At 40.5% G+C, this 18,667-nt stretch overlaps 1 protein-coding gene across 4 annotated transcripts in view; it reads right to left on the minus strand.

The window, feature by feature from the left end:
- fgf13a (fibroblast growth factor 13a) overlaps positions 1-18,667 on the minus strand; it is a 95,461-nt gene that overhangs the window by 5,832 nt on the left and 70,962 nt on the right. For all 4 annotated transcript variants that reach the window (XM_020590982.1, XM_020590992.1, XM_020591001.1 and 1 more), the window contains 2 exons: positions 16,741-16,851; positions 11,562-11,665 (listed from right to left, as the gene is read on the minus strand). In XM_020590982.1, the coding sequence (XP_020446638.1) occupies positions 11,562-11,665; positions 16,741-16,851 (215 nt within the window). The remainder of the gene's footprint in view (positions 1-11,561; positions 11,666-16,740; positions 16,852-18,667) is intronic.

Here is an 18,667-nt window from a genome sequence, read left to right on the forward strand (position 1 = left end):
TTCCCTAATGAACTGATTGTTAGAAGACTCCTAAAAGTTGTGATCTTCCAGGCCCTGTAGTGTGCACGGAGACCCTTTTGTTTGGTTTAGATTCCATTGAGTATGGTGGCTTCCAGAGGTATTCAGATCCTTTGTTGTTTGAACACTTTATTGTGCTGTAGATTTAACTTTTAATTGCTAAATTTGATATTTTTGGTCATCAATCTACATTTGGTAACCCATACTGACAAAGTGAAAATTAAAAGTAAAATCGGCTCATAATCTTAAATATATTTCCTGCTTGCTTTAATATTTCCTGAGATGTGTCTTGAGCATGACTGGAATTTAATCTGTAGAAAACTGAATTGATTGGACAGATTTTAGAAAGGTTCACACCTTTGTATACAAGATCCCGCAATTCACGCTGCATATGAGATCACAAACCAGGCCATCAAGTCCAAGGAACTCTCTGTAGAGCTCTGCTGTAAAATTGTGACAAAGCATCAGGGCAAGGGTATAAAATTGTTTCTGAAGCCTCAGAAGTCCTCTGCAGTGAAGGGAGAACCAGCCAGAAGGATGAACAACTCAGTAGTACTCCATCAGTCAGGTGCTTGGACTCTGCCATACAGCTCAGGACTCTGAGAACATGAGGAAAATGATTCTCTGGTCTGATGCAGGGGTGTGTGTGATATGATGATATTAGACTGTGAACGATTAAAATATCTCCACAATCTGCCTTAACAGAGAGATCATTTGTATTGCGCTACAGTGTGCATTCTATCAGTTGCAGTCCTATGGCCAACATGCAGCGCCGCTTAACGTACCTTCACATTCCCTATTGGGCAATATAGAAGCATGGATGTCAACACAGAGGAGTTGGTCCCTAAAAAGAATTTGACATCAGTAATATGGAACCGCTTTGGATTTTCCAAAACTGACACAGTGCAAACAACAGTTATTTGAAAATGTTACAGAGATGGCGTTCACATGTTGGATGGCAATACGACGAACCTTTATAACCACCTCAAAAGAAAGCACCTGAAAGAGTATGCTGGCAGTCAAAGAGTGAGAGGACCCCATGTGCGTGCATCAGCTACAACTTACACGGCCAATGTCTATATGGCCAAAACAAACAACTAACGACAGTATTTGAGAAAGGCGCTCCAAGTAAGTAGTTCCACAAAAAAATGTGGAAAATGAAGGTTACAAAATACTGCTCAGAATAACTGATCTGCCAAACGAAATACCCAGCATGGCCTGAAAAAAAAAATCTTGAAATTATGTTTTTGGCATATCGCCCACCCCTAGTCTGATGAGACAAAAATGGAACTTTTTGGGCAGAACTCCAAGCACCACAATATGTCTGAACACCAGACAGTGCACATCATCTGGCTAATACAGTCCCTGCGGCGAAGCATGGTAGTGGCAGCATTATGTTATACGGGGGTGCTTCTCAGTGGAAAGGGAGACTGGTCAGAATTGAGAGAAGGATGAATACAGACAAATACAAAGAGAGCCTACATCAGAGTGCACCCAACCTACACAAGCAAGACAATGCTGGAGTGGCTTCAAGTCTTTGGCTGTCTTTGAGTTTTCCACCCACAGCCCAGACTTAAACCCTATAGAACATCTGTGGAGAAACCTGAAGGTAGCTATGCAAACATGTCCCATCCAGTATGATGAGTTCAAAAGAATCTGTCAGGAGCAATGGGATAAACTGCCCAAATGCAGGTGTACAGAGCTTGTAGAGACCTACCCAAGAAAACTGGGAGCTGTAATTGCTGCCAAATGGACTTCTATAAAGTACTGAATAAATTGTTTGATTTCGATTCTAAGAGATTCTAAACCAAATCTTAAAATTCTCTAAACATGTGCTTTCATTTTGTCATTATAGGTTATTAAGGGTAGACTGAAAGACAAATAGTTTTATCAATTTAAAGTTAAATCTACAGCACACAAAGTGAATGGGTCTGAATACTTTCAAAGCCACTTTATCTAGGATTTGGCCACCTGTGTTACAACAGTGTGGTGGAGGATTATACACAGTATACTGCATCCGTACTACGATAACACAATTGGAATAGCCAAGGGTCAAACTCACGATGGGTATTCAAAGTGAGCTTACTCAGAAAGAGGAGGATAGATGCCTCTTTTAGGCTGAAGCAGCATCACTTCTATCAGGTGGGTAGCAGCGATAAGACTGATGACATGTCTGCAGTGCCAAAGACCCACCATAGCGAACAACATGTCACTACCAGACAGGGAGTCATCTGTAACAGCCTCAACAGTGTCACTCTTGATGTGCAGTGCTAACAGGACATCAAAGACTGAAGGAGGTAGGTGTTTGGTGGTGTGCATTGCTCTGCTATTGAAGCTTTTATATACAGTGAAGCTGAAACACACAAAAGATTTGAAATGTAAAGACACTGAGCTGTAATGGATCAGGAAATATTCTTTTGTTGAACTTAAAAGAGCACCTAATATATTACTGTATTGTACTGTGGTACAGAGTCCATTCAAGACACAAAACCCAGATCAACCTACATTAGCTGCATTCGTCATCCTCACTCACCGATGTGGCCTTCACAAAGCTTTCTCTGACAGAACACTAAAGTCGCAGGAAGCTTGTGACCAATCACCTCAATGGGATACATCCTGTTGCCTCATCTTTAGTTCTCAGTTAAGCTGCAACATCACAGGGGTACCAAACTCTTCATCTGAGTAAATGCTAAGCCCAACAGGAGGGCTAGAGAACCAGCTGGGAGCTCACAGTGTTGTGACTCGGTAAGAAATTAGTGTGCCAAACAGATCTTATTTCAGAATTCTTAATCTGTAAAGAGAGAAACAGCTGTTGGACTAGTTCCTGGTTCAAAATAGTGTACATAGCTTTCAGTAGTTGAGGTTCTGAGCCAGTGCAGTAGAAATCAATATCTGTTAGAAGCCATATCTGCACTTAGTCTTTAATCTCAGCCTCAGTCCTAGACAAGATAGGGATCTATAGTTGAACCCTTGTGTGTCTTGACTCTCTCCCATTTGTGGCTTGTGGTGCCTTAAAGGATAAGATGTCAAGATTTCAACAATCCCCACACACAGGCTAAAATCAACAGTGAATTCCCTCTGCTCACGGTTGATGTCGGCTACTCTCTGACCTGGATTAGTTTTTCATCTGTGCCATAGACCTTTTGTTATGGTTCAAACAGGATAAAAACATCAGTAAAACACACTTGCTTACTTCAGATGCTGTAAAGGGCGTAGTCTGGCATCTATCTATGGCTACCGTGGGATTTTGTTTGTGATACAATATGAGGTACAGTATGTGATATTTGGTCTCTGATTAGATTCTTAATACTGCATCATACAACCGCTGTTTTCCCAAGGTTTGTATTGTAAATGTCATGGATAGAGCTGCTGCCATTAGTCAACGTAATTGATGATGATGCCGCTGAAAATGCTTCTCTAAATATTTTAAATCAATGCAGTATTTTATTTTTTATTTCTTTAAAACCCTCTTCTTCAATATCACTGTGTAATTGTTGCACGCTTATGTTGTTGTTGTTTTTGTGTCTCACTGATCTTTTGGTCCTTCCTCTGTCAGCACCATTAAGACAAACGTTACAATTTGAACCTCACTAAGGTTTAAAATTAGAGCTTAAGATCTGGATTTTTGACTGTGTAGGTGCAGAACCTATTTTAGGACTTGTGTAAATTCCTAAGCCAAGTCAAGTAGCTGAGTAAGTCCATTACTGAAAATTTTCATCTGTTGTAATACTAGATCTTGGAAGGGATGCAAGTCCCTGTCCATGACAGACAGCAGCAGCATCCTCCTCTCCAAACTGTTCACAGCTCCAGGAGTAGTTCCAGCACACACAGTGTTTTTGATCACTTTATTTAGTTTGTTTGCACTGATGCTCTGATGCTTCTGCCCCAGCAGATTGTAGCAATATTGCTTTCACAACAACAGAGTGGTAAAAGATGTACATCATCTTGCTGCACATATTACTGTAACTAAGCCACCTTTAAAAAGCAAACATTGTCTTGGCTCTTCCAATAAGTAATTCAGCATAGTCCTTCCAGTCTACTGTGTTGTCAAGGTAGATATCTAAGTTATTTTTGTTCTTCAAATTATGGCATTATTTAAAAAAGTCAGTCAGATTAACCACGATCTGTGTTGCTACAGTACTTTCATCATGCTTTATAGCTTTGGCCACACAGTGAACTGTTAGGTTGCGGCTTTTGTCTGAAACATTAAAGGTAGCTTAGGTTTTCTTCCTCAGAATCTCTCTACTTCATTACATCAGCTAAATTTCGTTTTAAATATTTTGTCTTCCATTGCTTTCTGAATCCCTTTTGCACATTGCTAATTTCTTGACCGTTCACCTCCCTGAATAGCTCAATGTCCTCTTTCTTCCTTGCAGTCTCTCATGTTCACTCTGATTAGCAGCATCAGCTGTAGATGTACAGTGTTGAGCAGCTTCCAGCTCAGTTATGTATGAGCAGCATTTGGAAGCTAAACAACAGGCTGCTCATCTCTTGAGCCAGGAGTTCGTTTCTTCATCTAATAATGAGCTTATGTGGATTTGGCTGATTACACCCGCCTTGGAGAAGGATAAGAGTCTATTGATAAACAGACACATACAGATAGATACAGGCACAGTTAGAGCCAAGATGGAGGAGAGGTTGTTGGCTGGCACAGTAGTGGGAGTGGACAACAGGCCAGCTCAGACTGACACAAGGAGGGGCCAGAATGGCAGGGGTTCTCCATTTCTACTTTTACAAGACAGACACATTTAGATTCTTTTGAATGGGTTCCAGCAGCATCTCCTTCAGTCAATAGCATATCTTTTGTCCACCAAAATCAATCGCCCTCCTTCCCATATCTCTTTGTGTTTTGGCTAAATGAACTCTTAATGATCATATTATACTACATGGGCTTTAATCCTAGCCTAAATGATGCACAGCTGGCAACATTGCTTTTGCAATATTTAGGCAGGTGGTGTTCAAATAAACTTTATTTCAGCAGTGTCTTAATGTATAGCTGTGCCCTTCGGTTCGGCTGAAGGAAAATGAGATGTTTTATAATGCTGAGAGCAGGCCGTTCTCAAAAACTGAGCAGCCTTACAAGAAGATGACTAGTGAGAAAGGCCACCAAGGCAGCTATGACTCCTCTGAAGGAGTTACAAGCTTCTGTGGCTGAGATGGGAGAGACTGTGTGCATGCAACAACTATTGCCCCAGTTTCTTCACCAGTCTAAGCTTTATGGGAGAGTGGCAAAGACAGAGCCTTTGTTGAAGAAAGTTCATATTAAATCTCATCTGCAGTTTGCATCTGAAGCCAACTGGAAAAGGTTTCTGTGGTCTGATGAGACCAAACTTGAACTTTCTGGCAATCAGAGAGTTTGCCAGAAGGCATCTGAAGCCAACTGGAAAAAGTTTCTGTGGTCTGATGAAACCAAACTTGAACTTTCTGGCAATCAGACTACACTGCACATCATGACAAACACACATGGGAGGAGCATCATGCGGAGGAGATGCTTTTTGGCAAAAGGCCCTGGAAGGCTTGTGAAGGTAGAGGGCAAAATGAATGCAACACAATATATGAAAATCCTGCATGATTACCTGAAGCAGCCTGTAAGAAAACCACCAAGCATTCAGCCAAAGCCACACACAAATGGTGTAAAAACAACAACGTTGATGGCTGAGTCAGGGCACTGAACTTGATCCAATTGATAATTTGTGGCTGGAAAGGGCTCTTCACTGATGACACCAAGCAAACTGACAGAGCTTAAACAGCTTTGCAAAGAACAGTCAAGAAATGAACAATGTCTAAAAAAAAGATGAAGACTGCAATGGAAGATAACATTTATTACCATGTCCAGATGTACAAAGGTGACTGAGACCTGTCCACAAAAGCTCACTCAGCACATTTTAAATTAGTCTTTTATGAAATGCAGCTTTAGACTGAACTTGGCTCAAAGCATAAAAAGCTTGCCTAGAACGTCCTTCCATCCTTCCAAGCATGCAAATCTAATTTCCGTGCACATATAAGCACACACGTACTGTACATTTAATCCTTCCATTCTTCCAAGCATGCAAATCTCATTTCCGGGAAATATAAGCACACACGTACTGTACATTTATATAAAACCATCTTCACTGTCAGTGTCTCACCTGCCAGTATTATTCATTTTTTGAATATGGAATTTTTTTTAAAAAGTGCAATTTAATTCATTATTGCCTTTTTAAAGGAAATGTAACGGGGCAGGGAGAAGCAGAGGTCAGTGGGCTTGTTTTGCAATGAGGAAAAATCCCAGCTGAAGTAATGGCAGCATTGCCTGAGCTTTTTATGATCCCATAACTGAAGAGGCATTTAAAGTGTTGAGCATAACATACTTGATGTTTCTCTGCTATTTGTAATGTGCATGAACAGACGGGCACACATGCACAGGCAAACACACACAATTGCACAATTCAGCAGCGATAACTGTACAATAAATATTCCATCAGCAAGGCAATCATGTCAAGAAAACACTATCAATTATGATGTGCTTTCTAAAGCATTCTCTTGGCTTCAGGAGAGTATTTACAGCCTAGTAATGTTTCCCTGATCCACTAAGCAGGAGCAGAAATACTAGCATAATGGATCTGATCTCCTGTGTAAAGATATTGGCTGGATTTTTCACAAGACAAGCCAAATCAATGCTGCACACTGCCCCATGTGTATTCAGCTGCCATACAGAAACTAAAATAATACCAATTATGCCAATGGAATTAGGGCTGAGTGCTGTTCTAGTTTCTTTGCAGCCACATCAAAGCCTGTCAGACTCACAAAAGCTAATGCCACTGTATGGCTGGGCAATACAGGGGAATTGTCCTAAATCCGGCTTTTCAGTGCCCCAGTCTTTTCAGAAGAGTGGAAGTTAATTAAAAAAGCACCTTTTTCTTCAGTTAAAGATAAAGAGCGCTCACGGTGTTCATTTGTTTAGGAATAAATTGGAGAGCTTTAAGCTAGTGGGAAAGACCCTCAGAAATACCAAATGCAAAAAAGACACAGCTACACAGGGTACATACATACAGTACACACACACACAGCACAGATTAATTAATGACACAGGTCCACTGACCTGTGTCATTAATGTGAAACCTTACAGCAGTGGTTGTCTGCCAGAGGCACTGTGCTCGCTACAGTAAATGGTTGAAAAGGTATGGATGTGAGCGAACAACATATCTAACAGGATTATTCTATGATACAAATACATAATATGCAAGCACAATTACATACTTTGATGCCACTTAAAATATGCTCTTACACAACCTGTGCATCCTTTATACAAGGTTTTAGTGACTCTTTTGGAGGAGAATTTATTTTAAAAGCTATACTTAAACTGACCCTACAGAGAAATGGATTTAATACTTGTGCCATGTTTGCCTGGCACTCTTTTTATTTTTACTTCTGCGCATCATTCAGAGCACCATTCTTTTCTTTGGCTGGCATTTACCTGTACCTATATACATGCCTTTTATAAATGAGTGAGAATGTGATGAGTGTAATGTGTTAAGCCAGAGCTCTCTCACAGGATTATAACCATGGCAGGGATTTAACTTCTGTGGCATTTTATGCCCAAAAGGTTTGTAATCCTGAATGCCAGCGCAAAAGCCTTAAACTCAACATTTTAAACACACGCATACAGAGCAGTGTAGACAAGATGTAACTGGAACCCCAGTGCCTCACAATAGTTCAAATACGACCAACTAGGAAATTAATAACACCACTTCAAAGGCACCGTGTGAAATATGTGGACACCGCTTAGCTCAGGATTTAAAAATATACCCCTTTTTTTAAGTTTCAGAGAAAATGCATTGCTAAGGAGATATATAAGGGCATCGGTAAGTATACTTTTTGCAGATTATACTGGAAAATGTAAACAGTACTCTTTTCTTTAGAAGACACCTACAGTGCAGTTGCGATGCAACACTTGGCTCTACTAAATAGAGGGGCAAACAATAAAACAGATGATGGGAAAGTGAAATACATATTAATTGGCTGTTCTTGTCCCACACATTGACGCTGATGGATGAATACATTTTCACTGTTGCATTCTGCCTCACCCACACATGTGCACTCTTTTTCTCACTCCTCATTCCTCTCTCTCTCTTCCTGTTTTTCATTGGTGTATGTTCTTTGCTCTTATGTAGATACAGAACACAGTTTGGCCCAAACCGATGCATATGTGAGGCAGGTCTATGTTCTAAAAGCTTATCAAATTGAGGATATCAAAAGAAATGCATAACGGCGGGTTAAATCTAAACATGCATGCACTTAAAGCTACTGCATGTACTGTACTTTTAGAAATATTTTTGTTGGAGAAATCTGCTCCAAAACTTGTCTTAATGTGGAGAGGTGCTGCTGAAGCCTCCTCTGACCCAGACCCATCGAACTGACACAAGTTTAAAATGGGATGTAGAGTATAATCAGATATCATCTGAATAAGCAGTGATAACATTCTGGTCTACCTGTAAACTACTTGTTTAGGCAAACAAAATAGGATCCAGGACAGAACCTTGGGACATGCCACAAGACAGTTACACATGAGAAGTGAAAAACTGTCAGAGAGGGTTAAGAAGCACTCCTGAGTTTGCCCAGATGCCCAAATGTTGCTTAAAAATCCCAGTTTATGACATTGTGATCAACAATGTGAAGAGGTGCAGTCAGAATCCAGCAGTACTATACTACACTGTTCTGACACTGGGCATTAATAAGTCAGTATAGACGCTGACAGTAACAGTTTCAGTGAACTCCAGTAAATGAAACCAAGACTGAAACTGAAGTAGTTGTAAGCTGCTTGGCATCCTTTTTTTTTCTAAAACGTTGGCAATGAAAGGGAGTTACAGGCCAGTGCTTCTACTGCTGCATGTCTCTGCTTGTAGAGGTCTTTGCCAGCAAGGATCCATCTTTATTAAGTTAATCTTACAGCTTGCTGCATATGCTTAATTACTGACAGCCAAACTCGTATCATTAAAATCACTCACAGGGAGCTATGGACTGCTGGGGAGCCATGTTAAATACACTGTGTGTGAGACAGAGTTGAAGGAGTGTGTTTCATTTCAGTTATTCCTCTTTGTTCCCCTCAGGCATGCTTAGCAGGGGCAACCTCCACAGATATGTTGTCAAACAACTGCTAGCATTCATTAAAATGTAATTATATGCAGACCATAGCATTCGCAAAAGGTTTCAGCAATTATGTTGTCATTTCCTTTGCTCTTACTGTATAAATAGTGCAATGAATGAGATCTTTGTGTCTAAATATTTTTATATTTTGTGGGAAGCACTTTGAGCTACTCAGCTGTATGACTTGCACAACTGGTCTGATTTGATAGTGACTGCATAGGCTATGTCCCACTGGGTGATTACAGTCTTTTTACATTTAATATTTAAGCCTACACGTCTTTCAATTTCCATGTTTTAAGTTGCAATTGATGTTCTGTTAGTTGATGTAAAGCACTGAAAGTTATTTGACTCAGGCTGTCAGCTGTTTCATTTAGTATATGCTTCAGCATCAGTTGTGGAGACCTCAGCTGAGCAGCCACGAGGTTTCTGTAAGGTGCAGTCACATTCATACAGACGCACGGCATTTATATCCAGACAATCCTCAGTGTTTTTCTGCTCATATGCTGCTTGCTGTTGTAGCTGTCAGCAGCACTTCCTTCTCCCTTTTAGCATGCGGTGAAAATGTTGGTGTCATTGTTTTTACTGAAATCTAATGTTTATATTTATTTACTGTATGGGATTATGTTTTGGCAGAATCCTTTTTGCTTCATGGATTCGTTGACAGTTCCTTCTTCCATCTATTCTAACTGTATTTACTAGTTGTAGTTTCGTGACGTACTGTAAGTATGCTGTTTTGGCAGAATCCTTTTTGCTTCTTGGATTCGTTGAGAGTTCCTTCTTTCATCAATTCTAACTGTATTTACTATTTGTAGTTTCGTGACGTACTGTAAGTATCTGTAGCCCTTTTTACAATGCGGCTACAAAACGTACAGTGCCGGCATGGAGAGTCAATGTTGACCCTTCAAATTGCCACAGCAAGAGGTGGTATTTGTGCTGAGATAAGTTTGTCCCACCTCCTGTATAAAAGGATACAGGCGGAAAGGGGGTTGGAGTTCCATGAGAGAGGGAGCAGCATCAGGGAGAACAGCGTGAATCAGACAATTAAAACTTTATTTTGTGATCGTTTCACTGGAGTTACATTCTAAAACAGAAATAAACACAACCACACCTCTGCACAAGCCTTTGGGATTTTGTGTGATTTCAGCCAAAATGCACACTTCTGTTTGTTTTGCTGTCCACTGTGTGTGTGTGTGTAGACACACAGACCTGAAACTGGATGCACCTAGTACTGGAATTCCCTGTTTCCATCTATAAATATATCAGACAAAATCAAATAACAATCCCTTTGATTTGCTTTAAAATTGGCAATGAAGGACACGGACCGTCGGACGTCATAAGCATCACGCTTCTACTGCTGGGATCCTGGCAGCTGTGTGAAACGAACACAGGAGTGGCAGTTTACCAGCTTTAAATTCAGTGTAAAAGGGGCTTAAATTAAAGAAGTCACCTTGTAGAAGGGTCGAAACACTGGCAGTTTGCAGTTTGCCACGATCTTTGTGTAAAAGGGGCTTGTAACTGAACTAATGCTTGTTGAGAGTTGCCATGTTAACTCTGCTCAGTTATGCCTTTTTTAAGTGCGGATGAAATTGGAGGAAAATGAGAAAGGCCACTTTTCTTTCTTCATTCATCACATTAATGCCTAACTATATAATAGACTATTTGTCAGCAGCAACTGTTTCCTAACTAATGCCTAACTATATATTAGACTATTTGTCAGCAGCAACTGTTTCTTGGCTTGTTTCTATTAATCACTACTGTTTCTGCCTCCTGAGACCTTTACCATACAGAACAATCTTTACTAATTTGACTGTGAGGCCTGTCTGTCAACAATGAATGTGTGTGTCTGGACACCCTCTGGGTGCACCTCCAACTAACCTGTCAGTCTTCTCAGTGACGCCTGCCACACAATGCGAAGATGGCATTTGGGAGGAAGACGAACAAGAACATTGTTCGGCATGCAACTGAATTATTCATAACTTGGCACATTTAATCAAAGATGAAGAGCCAGCTGCCACTATCTGATATGTCATCGCTCGTCCTGCTAACATATTCCATGAACTTCTTACTGACACTGAATTAAATCAGAAAATGATGGTGCTCTTTCCTGAAGCTTAAAATGATGGCAGGTGTGAGCAGGCAAAGTGAGAGAGTTTTCATTTCCACAAATAAGAGCAATAAAAGAAAAAGCTTCTAAAATGTAAACACGTGAGACAAAACATCTGTTATTCTTTTAAGGTATGTATCTTCTTCCTCACATTTTGTTGTGCTTATTCCAGTCACTCATGTCACCATAGTAACTCAGACATTTGCCCAGAATTCTTTCTGCATAGAGGGTCAGTCACTGTGATAGAGGCCAGGACTCCAGCCCTACACGCATGCACACAAACCCTCGCATATATATTAAGTGAGACACTTACTGATGTGTACAGGTAGCCTTCACTGTTCATAGCCAGATACAGTTTGGTCTGCACCCCCTGGATGGCCACCACTCGCAGCCCCACTGGAATAAGGTTGAACATGGCTGGAAAGAGAGACAACATGAAAAATATAGAAAGTGTACTCTTTCATCTTCATTACACTTATTATAATAAAGGCAATGAATGATGCAGCAATGATAAATTATGATACTATTGGATACTTAAGATAAATAGAAACAGCGTTCTGAGCAGAGCAGCATGTTATAATGTAGTAAATAAATATAAATGACAGGAAAATGAACATACAGTATACTGTATATGGTACTTTAATAGCTCAGTGAGACAGAAACAGAGTTCATCTTCCTGTTGTCAATTCACAAGCTGCAATGTGGAGAAATAATTCCAAGGGAACACCCACATTTTAGTACTGAGCTCCACCTGGTTGACTACTGAATGTAGCATTCAGCATTTAGGGTTAAATTGTTTAGTGTTCTGTATCTCTGTGGATGTTGGAGTGAGTTGTCAGCAGTGAACCACAAATAGAGGTACGACATAAGCTCTGGGACTCGGCTACTCTCTCCCATGGCTGTCTCAAAAAGCAAATGAACAAAATCAAAACCAAAAGACAGAAATAGAACTGTTGAAATGACGCAGCAGCTCACGATCTTACGTATTCACACACATGAATTGTAAGCACAGGCTGCACCGTGTTAAGCCTATAGCAAGGATAATATGTGCAGTTCTTTGATTATGGCAAGAAATCAAATATGAAAAAAAAAATAGTGTGGCCAGATGTAAATCTGGGATGATGACAGTGCAGCTATGTGACAGTGCTGCTGTCTCCTTAAGTCATTGTTGCTTTGCAGCATTACACTTCATGCCTGTTCTCAAACACACAAAAGTGATCAGCGGGGCTGAGTGCGAGTCATGAAGCTGAGCAAGCCAACAGCAGCCCAGATGGTCAGTTAGGTTTACGTCTACCTAATTAATGTGAGTTTGTACTGTATACAAGTGTGTGTGTTTCATAAGAAGCTGGCAGGAAGCATGTGAACGTCCACCTGAAAGCTTGTTTTGATTATTGTTGGACACGCTCCCAAACAGTGATGCCATCACCACTGCTGTTGATTTGTGTTTTGTGATTCTGCCTTCTGATAGCAGAATCATAACATTTCCCTCTTGATTGTGAGGGTGGTCACAATAGGAAAGGGATTTCTAGGTTGAGACTTGCATAAGAGGAGAAATTAAACTTTATTCACACAGCTCTGACTCAGAGTATGCCCCCACTACTGGTCCACTTGTCAGCCACTTAGTAGGTCCCTATCTGTAGACTCCTCTGAGCAGAGTGCACTATAGAGGCTATTTAATCCACCTTTAATACTGCAGACCAGTTTCTCTCTGGGCTCTCATCGTAAACAACAGCCAGAGCAATGCATAATGTATTTATTTGGCTGAGTAAACAGGTATTGCCAGAATATTCTTCACTCAGTTGAAAGGCATTTAAGTCCCAAGAACCACTTGCTCTGTGGCTTTCCCCTTCTCTCCCCCTCTCCTGCTCTGTCTTTCTATCTCCCTCAGTCTAACGTTACCCCTTTTTCTTGTTTCTTCCAATGCCACGTTAAAGGTCTTTCTCAATATACACTCTTGTCTGTTCTCATGACCCCAGTGACATGTTTGAAATAATGTAATGGTCGGAGTATATCAACAGTAACAACAAAAGAATATCAGGATTGTGGAAAAACAACGATCCCGTGAGTTTATTTTCCTGGCCTTTAAGAATGATGGATGCCTAGATGATATTTCCACAGCTGTCACAAACATAATGCTTTAGTCTATAGAATCATTCTCAACAGCAAGATTTCTATGTTTAGCTTTTTTCCTTCATTTTTACCCCACGTATTCATTATCTAGTTAAGAAATCCTGTCCATTTCTTCTCAAACTGACTTATCTGTAGTGATTCATGGTGGAGGGTTAACAGTCTGGTCCAGTTACTTTAACTAAATTAAGCTCAGACTACAATTACAGCACTTTTCAAACACATAGTTAGTGACAGTCATATAATAATGCAGCAGTCAAAACATGGCTCCCTAGTGAAAGACACACTCTCTCTCTGGTTTGAAGCTTTCAAAAAGACAGGTTGGTGCATCTTTTGGAGAGAGTATCTCTTATCTGAGAGAGTTTGCTTTGACATCCACAGTGTATACAGCAGCAGATGCTGCCATTAAAACCTATATCCCAAAGAGAGAGCACCCATTGTTTACAGCCTCATTTTTAGATGTACTGCACAACAATATTGTGCATTTATTACACTGACAAACCACTGACAGATCAGCCAAATTAATTTTTGACTATAAAAAGACAGAAATTATAACAGTATAAATGTAGCAGTTGTGACTGCATGTACATAACTACTATAGTTCACAGTGATTCACTTCCAGGCTTAACAAAAGGTGGAGACGCTCACGCCACAGAAGTGGGAGATCAAGAGAAACCAGATGATCATTACCATCAAAGACATTTTAACACAACTTGCATGCCTGCCGTACTATTTATTAATTTTAACTAAATGTATTCCTAGGTTTTGCTCATTTTTGGAGCATTATTCAACACTGTAGCACGGAAGCTAAGTAAGCTCTTGCCAGAAATGCATGGTTATAGGTTATAGGTTATAGATGGCACTTAAGAGCAGTCTTTCTCCACAGTCATTGTTCAGATTGATCTATCTTGACTTTCTATCCAGGGTTACTGAACAGTGAGTTAATGTTTTCATCAGAAATCTTTCTTCACTACCATGGCAAACTGACAAGATTTGTAGACTTGTTCAAGAATAAATTCAACACATTCAGATCTTTCGTGTATCATATGTTTCATAGTGTTAGATTTGATGGTTTGTTTTCCTTCCTCTCCTGACACATCTTGGTATGTGAGCAGATCTCGTCTTTGTTGTTGCACCCTTCTCAATCTGCATCGCTCAGTTTTCTCCCTTCATACTCCCACCATGACACACGTACACATCTGCAGTCCACTTTATTTCAGGAGGATTACCAGCCATACTGGTGTACTGATAGAGGTTTTCAAGAGGGGAAACTCAATTACTTCCTGGCGCCTGGAAACACCTGAGTACACTGAAGAGGATGAAAGGGTTGTCACCCATTCACAGACCTTTTTCTGGTGCCGAGAGGCACATGGAATAAGATGGGTGAGGAGACCTGAGGGACAGTGCTCATGAAGGCTTGCAGGCTGTCTCTGTGTTTCAGTTCCACCCACTAATAGTCTCAGAGTCATAACCAATTCGGTGTGACAATAAGCTTCCCAGCAATGGCTAGTCGCATTTTAAACATACTGTATATGCCGTCCTGCACATTCTGGGAGCAGCATTCCTACAATTAAAACAGTATGAATTTGACAGACCGACAAAGTATAGGAGCTAAAAAGTACACTCTGCTGTTAAGACAACCTTGTGCAGCACTTCTGTGGCCTGACTGCTGTTCAGCTGCAGCTGTTTGGTTGTGGAGAACTGGGTTACTTAAAATTGTAACTTGCCAATTTTGTTGCCTGACTCTGGGATCCACAGTATCTCCAGTCTTGCCAGTGATAGGCTGGAAAATGTAACAACTTTGACTGAACTTTTGAGACTATTTACAAAGACAAGGGTTGAAAATTACATTTCTAGGACAAGACTTGAGTTTTCAACAGTGAAAGAGTACAGTTATTTCAAGCAAAAGGATTTAGAGTTGCTGTATAATTCTGTTTTCTTCTCTAGATACCCAGTGGGTTTGTGACATTGTTTGCCAGCCCAATGAAAAAGACAAAAATCTATCACAAATCTTAATGATGACAGCCAAATGTCCAAAGTGTCTTCTCAGCAAGCTACATTGGCCAAGACCAAATCCTTGTCTGTGTGTGTCTGTGTGCACACATTTGAGTAGGTCCTCTCCCACCATCACAAGACACCAGTAGCTCCAAGAGTACACGCCATCGCCATGGAGACGAGCGCACCCAGCGCCTAACAACGCTATTTTTGGAGCTGTGCAAAGAGCTTCACTCTTCCTCCTTTTCCTATTCAGCAGCACTCTTTAATTTTCTCTTCAAAAATATTTTGGTGCCAGTGCAGGTCAGTTGTTATATAATTCAGTTGAAACACGAGTCCATGCAGGCATGATGGGTGGGGCGGTCGATGTGTGATGTAGAATACTGTGCATGTACAAGATGTCGGTGTTGCATTATCTCCTGCACATGGTCTGCACTTTGTAGTATTTATGCCTGCTATAGTATCACTTTATTTAGGAAGCAAGTTCCTCACAAATTACAAGGTGGTGTTCTGCTAAGACAATGTCCCACTTGCACAGAGCTGCTATTTATATGTAAAATACATGTCATCTCCACAAGGGACTAATTGAATACAGAGGTACTAATTCAGAGACTCAAAGTGTTTACATCCGCTTAGCGCAAGAATTACGTTGAAGCTGTTTAGGGGCACTATGTAGAGCTTTTTCTCACCAATATTGTTTTGGAATGGGACAAAGTGGATTTCATATAGGTCACTGACTATTGTGCTGCTCTAATCTTTAAAAGCATTCACTGCACTGTCCACAGTAATTAAACAGTGGTTTGTATTGTTACCAGACAAGATGCTGTGCAGTCTTCCATTGATCTCCTCTTTAATCTGTCTATTGGAAAACAAAGAGCTGGTGGGTGTAATGGCATTGATAGGGATGCATCAGTTTACAGTCTAAGACAAAACTGCATGGTTCTCACCAGGGGCAGTGTGTAGCCAAGTAAAAAGCCAATCATCAGGTTGCTATAGAAAGGCTTTGGTGAGATCAAAATAGATACTTAGTAGTGCAGCACTTAAGTGAATGCACTGATAAAGAAATAATGTTCTTGTCTGTGCAATGAGCCAGTACAGTAACGAAAATGGAGGGGAAATAAAACCATTTCTGAATGATTTGTGTAGCCCGTTGGCAAAGGGTGCTACATTTGAATGCTGCTCAAAACAAAGGTTAAACAATTCAGAAAGCAAATTCAGCATTTATAATCACACCTATGAAAAGCAAAGCCGCAACATGGAACCGATAGTAAAAGGGTGAAAGTTTACACGTCCCCCCCACCCAACCATACAGCACGGCAATAAATGTATGATTAGAAATGAAGGGAACAAAGCGTTAGAGTGAAACTTACTGAAACCATTGTCCTCCTCCTTTGTTCCATCAATGGTTCCATCTGCCTGCAGCTGCAGGTGGAAACCTTGTCGACTGTACAGCTTTGTCACGATCCCCTTCAGCTGGGGCTCTGGGAGCAGAGAGAGAACAGACGGGAAGATGCAAGAATGAAAAACAGACTAGAAAACCATGAATGTAGTAACATGAAGTCACTTGTAGCCACCTACACTGATATATTGAAGCTTCAGTTTCAGTTTACCATTTTGAATCATAGTAGAGACAAAATCCAGTTTAGCCAACGGGTAGTAAGGCTGAGTGGAACTGAGATGAAACAAAAATGAGCAATTATATGGGCTGATCGTGAGAAGTTGAGACACCTGTCAGTCAAGCAAACGCAACTCATAATCACCGCCAAAAAACAAGTCAGAAGAAGTAAATGTAACTATCTGAACTTATTGTGACAAAGAACTGGAGACGTCCTTAATAGCATCTAGTGTTTAGAGTCTGAATCTAGCAGCAATTGGAGGAGCTGCAGTTTAAGACACTAACAGTAGCTTGGCCATTCAGTTGTACTGGTTGCTATCTTATGTGAAACAAGAGGACTGATAAAGGCTCTGGGCTTGCTGGTGTCCTTCACGCAGACTCCCACTCGTCCGGTAGCCATTTTACAAGGGCCATTTCATTTTATTGTCTGGTGGGTATATAAACAAAGCAAAACCTCTAATGAGCTGAAACCCTTTAAATACATCTTTGTCTTTATGGAATTGCAACATCAAACAAATAATTTGATGTTTACCGATAGTTAAATGGCAAAATGGTAAGAACTACAGTTTGATCAGTGTTGCTGTGCCTACAAACCGTTTGTCTTTTGTCCACACTGGAACAGAGCTGACTAAACAGGCTCAGTTATCTGAGGTGGCAGAGGACATTTCTTGCATGTCCCCTTTCTTTCTCTGTCCATGCTTTCAGTCACTTTCCACTTTCCTGTTATGCAGAGGTAGAATATCAGAAAAATGATACTGGAATGAATTAAATTTAAAAGTAGTAAATTCAACACTTCAACATATTTTTGAGACTGAGCTGTATTTTTTGATGAATGAGAATAGTCTTAACTGATCCAATGGGCAAGAGCAACATGAAACACATGCCTCAATAAGTCAAAGACAATAAGTTTAAGTAGCAGAACATTTACTTTTGAAGTGGCTGGATAGTCTGTCTGTTAGATTAGTGCAGTGTCTGATAAGAGCTAAGTGCTCTCCACTCCCTGGTTACTGTCCCTAGTGGAGTGTCCTTTGCTGTGGTTTACCACACCTTTCATCTATCCTTTCATCTCACTTGCCTTTCAGTACTGCCATTGCTAGACTTAGAGGGTTTGTCAGTCCGAACACAAGGAACATGGTAATGATTTTATGGTAAAATGTATCTTTAAGGTAAGACTACCCAGACTAAAGAAGAGCTGTAGCTTTAAGATATGACTCTATACAATTATCTGATTTTCACACATGCACATACTTTCAAAAATGTACATATGCTTGTTGATTGTGTGCACACTGCTGTGCATTAACAAACACTGCACAAACTACGTACATATGGTGTTTATGAAACATGCCAGCTCTTTGTGTTTGGTGAGGCACCATGTGTAAGTCCCACACAGACAATGCCTTCTTCTTGGCACTCACTGCTTCCTCCACAAAATAGAAATGGAAATTGGTTGTCATAGGGGCATAAAGGCTGTAGAATAGTTATGCTGTTGCATAAACAAGCATCCTAACCTCCAGATGCATCAGATTAAAACAGATAAAAACAACCTGGGAATGAAGTAGATAGGATTGAATAAAGCTTGGGAGAAAATGCAGAGCTGAATTTTATAAGGCTGAGCAGTCAGCTTTGGGCCTGAGAAAGATGAGATAAGATCAGATATGCTGCTGTGGTCTAACTTCTGCACT

This window comes from Monopterus albus, unplaced genomic scaffold, assembly GCF_001952655.1.
Source record: "Monopterus albus unplaced genomic scaffold, M_albus_1.0 scaffold2.1, whole genome shotgun sequence".
NCBI lineage: Eukaryota > Metazoa > Chordata > Actinopteri > Synbranchiformes > Synbranchidae > Monopterus > Monopterus albus.